General features: G+C 39.4%; 1 protein-coding gene across 1 annotated transcript; it reads left to right on the plus strand.

The window, feature by feature from the left end:
- The first annotated feature begins 40 nt into the window (after positions 1-40).
- Positions 41-3,507, plus strand: LOC103376329 (up-regulator of cell proliferation-like). Its single transcript, XM_008306703.1, has 2 exons — positions 41-817; positions 1,639-3,507. Exons 1-2 carry the CDS (start codon positions 41-43, stop codon positions 3,505-3,507), a joined length of 2,646 nt encoding a protein of 881 aa, XP_008304925.1.
- Positions 3,508-5,129: the final 1,622 nt, after the last annotated feature.

Here is a 5,129-nt window from a genome sequence, read left to right on the forward strand (position 1 = left end):
AATGGAAAAGAAAGAGGAGAACAAGAGCTTCACTGATGTGATGGAGTACAGTCCAGACACTGGGAACTGCTACATTCCTGGACTCTGGAATGGAAACCCACCAATGGCACCAGTCAATGCAGGTTACAGCGAGGCTGTGTATGAACTGAAGAAAAACATTGTCCAACAACTGGGAAGTTGTGACTCATCTGCTAATAACATCTTGGATTTCAAAGAGTGGCTGAAAAGCCTGTGGAATGCAGTAAAACACGAGAACTTCATCTTCAGCTTCAGAAACAGCCTCGTAGCTGACGCATATATGAAGCTCTGCACAGAGTTCAACAAATGGGAGTGGGAATTCAGAAAGGACATGTACACCTGGGTCACAAATGCAGAAACAAAAATATCCAGTTTTGGTACAGTTGCTACCAAATCTCAGACATCTGACATGGACACATTTCTCACTCAACTGAAAAGTGAAGCAGCCATGAAGCTGTCTGAATGGGAGACAAAGCTGCTCAACAATCTAACACAGTATTTCAAACAAACAGAGGAGTTTTCAAACAGTGCAAAGAGCCTTCGACGAGAAATGGAAAGCTCTGTTATTAATCAACTCACAGCAGCAGCAGACAGACGGGGAATGAGAGAACTTGACAAAATCAAAGAGAACCACACAAATGAAATAGAAAAAGCAGTGTGTGGATTAATTGATAAATGTCGAAAGAGAAAAGTCCAGATGGGAGAGACAGAACTGGACAAAGAATTTGATAAGATGTGGAATGAAACACTCAAAAAACTTCCTTTTTCTGAACAACAGACCACAGATGTCTTCACCAGGGTAGGTCACTGCCTGAGAACAAATCTGTCTCACAAGGGGAGTTGTGCATGTGAATTGCTGAGTCAACAAAGACTGCGAGATTGTGGACAAGAGCCTTTCACATATACAGATGAACAATGGTTCAAAAAACCTAAACGTGAAGTGAATAAGTGGTGGTATGGCAAAGATCATGTACAAGAAAAGGCTGACAGCATCATAGCTGCTTGTTCAGTGTTTATAACTGAAAAGATCCAGAGAAAAACCAACTACCATGATACTTACATCCAGGAGATCCTACTCATCATCGATGAGAAACTGGAAAACAATCAGAATGTGAAGAGAGACATTGAGTTTGAGGTTTCTCTAAAACAGCACATCTGTGGATTTGCAGCCAGACGCTTTGAGGAAATGCACAAGAATTTCATTCAAGAAAATGATCCCTACAGATGTTTGATGAAAAACAAGGAAAGGTTTCGTTCTGATTTCAAAGATGTGTTCCATAAGCGAGACCAGGCCCAGAAGAAGGCAGAAGNTATCCTACAATACACATACAAAGAAGTTTTCAAAAAATCATAACTAAGAAAGTATTTGGAGCAGAGCTTTAGGGTTTTGCAAAGTTTGTACGTTGAGTCTAACACTGAGACAGACTCCTCTCTTCTGCCACATATTCAGCTTTTACAAATTACCAAGAAACCTGGCCAATGATGAAAATAAAAGCCATATAACCTTTCACTGTACCATAATATCACGTACAGACCATGAAAAGTTTAGCTTACATTGCCATGGAGAACCCACAACATAATATTATTTAATATTTCGTGTGACCAAGAAGATTAATTTAGTATCCATGTTTAAAAAAACAAAATGGTTGCTACTTGCTTGAAATATCACAAATCTTTATACCCACAGAGACACATCTGCAGAGCTTATTGCAGGATCTGGGACTGGAGCAGCGCTACAAAGAAAAACTGTCACTCAGCAACATACTTGAGATTGATGAGAAGACCATTACTGATGAACCTGCCAAGACTAAATCAGACCTTCCATGGTATTTTCTCAAACAACTTATGATGGTTAATGTGACAGCTAAGAATGTGAAATGTACATCTGTACGTGAATCAACCTGTGATGCTGCATCAGAGATTAGAGACCTAGATTTTGATAATCTCTTTGACAGCCCAAATCTAGCTGACATGGTAAACCCTCTCGACATAATCACTGCTCTCTTTCTGTGTTCTGATGGTTTTGTGCAGCAGGAAATGGCACTAAAAATGTCTATGTGTCAGTTTTCGGTGCCTCTGCTGCTTCCCAACTGTGACACAAAACAGTGCACACTCATGCTGTGGGCCATGAGAGACATCGTTAAAAAGTACAGACCTCAGTCACTTTTAGAATCTAAGGGCTTCACTGAAGAAAGAATCGTTCTCTCTGATATTCCAATGATCTCTTTTGTGAGAATAGGTGAGTGCTCCTTGTCCAAGTCAGAGATCCTCAATAAGTTTCTGAGCAATTCTCAGCAGTACCACGACACCTTTGTTCACCGCGATATGGAGTGTGGTGACAGTCCAAGAAGAATCTCCAATGGACTGACTGAAATTACTTGGTACCTTCCCTGTGGAACCAAAAACTTGGATGTTTTCAGTCAACCAGTTGCTGTAGCTAACCTTCGCGGTGACATAGCTTCATTTGAAACACAATACTCCTTTTTGTGTCAGACATCAGCAGCTGTTTTCATGTTCTTTGACAACTTGGACTCTGATTGCAGTCTACTTACCAACCAGAACCACAAGGCACAGATCTTCTTGGTGGGCAACCATCAGAGTAAGAGCTTCAGTTTAGATGCTCTAAAAGAAGTAGCAACCAGGTTGTGCTTGACTAAGAACAACATTATTTTGAAGACAATGAACATGAATGATGCAGACTTTGTCAAGAGCTTGAGGAAATCAGTCACTGATGTAGTTGAGAACTCGAAGATGAAGATGCCAATAGAGCAAATGGCTGACATTGCCCATGAACTGGGAATCTTGGTTGATGAAGACTCTCCAGAGTGCCAGGCTGGAAAACAAAAAGCAGATGCCATCACTGCAGAAATTCAAGACATCCTTAGATACAAAGAAGACCAGCTTCCCTTGCAAGGCCAAATATGGAAGGAAATAACAAGCTTAGAGAAGGAAGAATTCCGGCTTCGGAAAGTTGGGTCTGAAAACATAGAAAAGTACAAAAGTGATCTTCAGGTAAAGAGGAAGAACCTGCGACAACAACAGAACTCCTATGAAATGTCACCAGCTATGACATGCTTCATCAACGCAATGTCAAGCCCAGGGATAGAAAGATGTTATTTCCTGAAATGGGTGAGAATGAACCTCGATAACTTGTCTCGTCTGAAACTGTCTGGACTCAGGCAGCAGTATAAAGAAAAATGCAAGGATTCTGAGAACAAAGAGGAGATCAAAGAAATTGACAGACAGCTTTCCAACAGCTCACTGGGGACTGAACACTTCTTCCGTGAAATGGGTCAGATCTATGAAGCTTCACTTTCCCTTCCTAAGACAAACCCCAGACGTCAACAACTACAGCACCTGCCCAAACTCTGTGCAGAACTGTTGCTAGATGGATTTCCTCTTGAACTTGTGGATGGAGATGCATCCAACATACCTCTCAGATGGGTGAGTGACGTTNCAAAAGATCCTGAGGTTGTTTGTATGATCTGAATGCTTGCATGAATGTGCATTATGATGTTGTTGATCAGTGTTTCAAGTCCAAGACAAAGCAGATCTTCTTTTTGCCTGGTCAGTGTTTACGTGCCAGAAAAACTTATATTGTCATCTGAGTTGAGAAGAAAGTAGAATGACTTTGCTCCTTGTTCACTGAAGAAGCTGATGGGAAATATTTACACTTTTAAAGGAATTAAAGAATCACTTATTCTGCATGTAGTATTATCAGCATGTTACATGACTGACACCTGATTAAATAAAGAGACAAAATCTACAATCTGGCTATGAATGTTTTTTACATTTCCTAGATCAGAGCTACAGCATTCAATGTCTAATAACCTCCAAAGTAAACAGAATTATCTGTATAAACCTCATTATTTTATACTTTCTAAATAATCCTCTGTTTTTAAAACAAGGTCACTGTTGAACATTTTTCTTCATCTCAACTCTAAGACGATGTTCAGATATATAATACATGATTTCATGTTAAAATGCTTTATGGCTATCAAATTAAATGTTTGTGTTCTATTATGCAAGATAAGACTAATGTAGTGTTTCTGTAATTTAGTTTTGAATAACACTTGAAAGACAATGACAGTAGCCAGGTTTGGTGTTGCTGAGATTCTGACACATACACATGAAGCACAAATCACTGCTGAAAATGAACTGATAGCAGAATCAAAGGAAGGTAAACCAGCTTTAAAGCACCTAAATGGACTGTAATTAATTGAAATAAAAGATGCAATCTGTATTAAGAAGAAGTATCTGTTTTTGTTTTACACAATATTTAAATTAATGTTACATTTCCTAAAATAATAATCATCTTTTTTTCAATTTATTACTTAACTCATATTATTTGGAGAATAAATCATTTTAAATCTTGCTCTGATGTTGCAGCCCCCCGCGACCCTCGTGAGGATTAAGCGGTGTATAGATAATGGATGGATGGACAATGGCTGTACAAGAACTGGCTGACAGCATCAGAGCTGCTTGCACGCAGTTAGTAACTGAAAAGATCCAGAGAAAAACCAATTACCATGATACTTACATCCAGGAGATCCTACTCATCATTTGCTTGCTTGCATACATACAAAGAACACTGTGGAAGTAAGATGTGCAAGTATAAAGAAAATACATGTATTTATAGTTGCTTGCAATAATTACCTCATGTCATAACTGAATAGATCCTTTCTCCAGCTACACTTTGTACCACTGGTACTACTGCAAGATGCATTTATAATTTAGAAAGAACTGCATGGAACTTTCATTTCAGATACAAAACATGTGAGGAGTGTGATCAGTATGAGCCAGTTTGCAGTAAGTTTTGTATTTTGAATTGTTGCATTGAAGAAGCCAACAGATCGTAGATTGTGGCCAAAGAGAACCACATAGTCAGCAACAATAGTCAGATCAGCAGACCTGACTGAATGGGATAAAGAGGAAAAAAATGTGCCAAGAAAATATTCCCTCCACCATTATACAACCACCACCAACCCACACATGAACACAAGGCAGGAAGGGTTCATAGACTCATGCTGTTGGTGCCAAGTTCTCAGCTGCTTCTAAGCTTGGTTGACAGAAATGGAACCCAGCATGGTTTTCTGCAGCTGTGGCCAATT

Source organism: Stegastes partitus, unplaced genomic scaffold, assembly GCF_000690725.1.
Source record: "Stegastes partitus isolate 25-593 unplaced genomic scaffold, Stegastes_partitus-1.0.2 Scaffold3873, whole genome shotgun sequence".
Taxonomy (NCBI): domain Eukaryota; kingdom Metazoa; phylum Chordata; class Actinopteri; family Pomacentridae; genus Stegastes; species Stegastes partitus.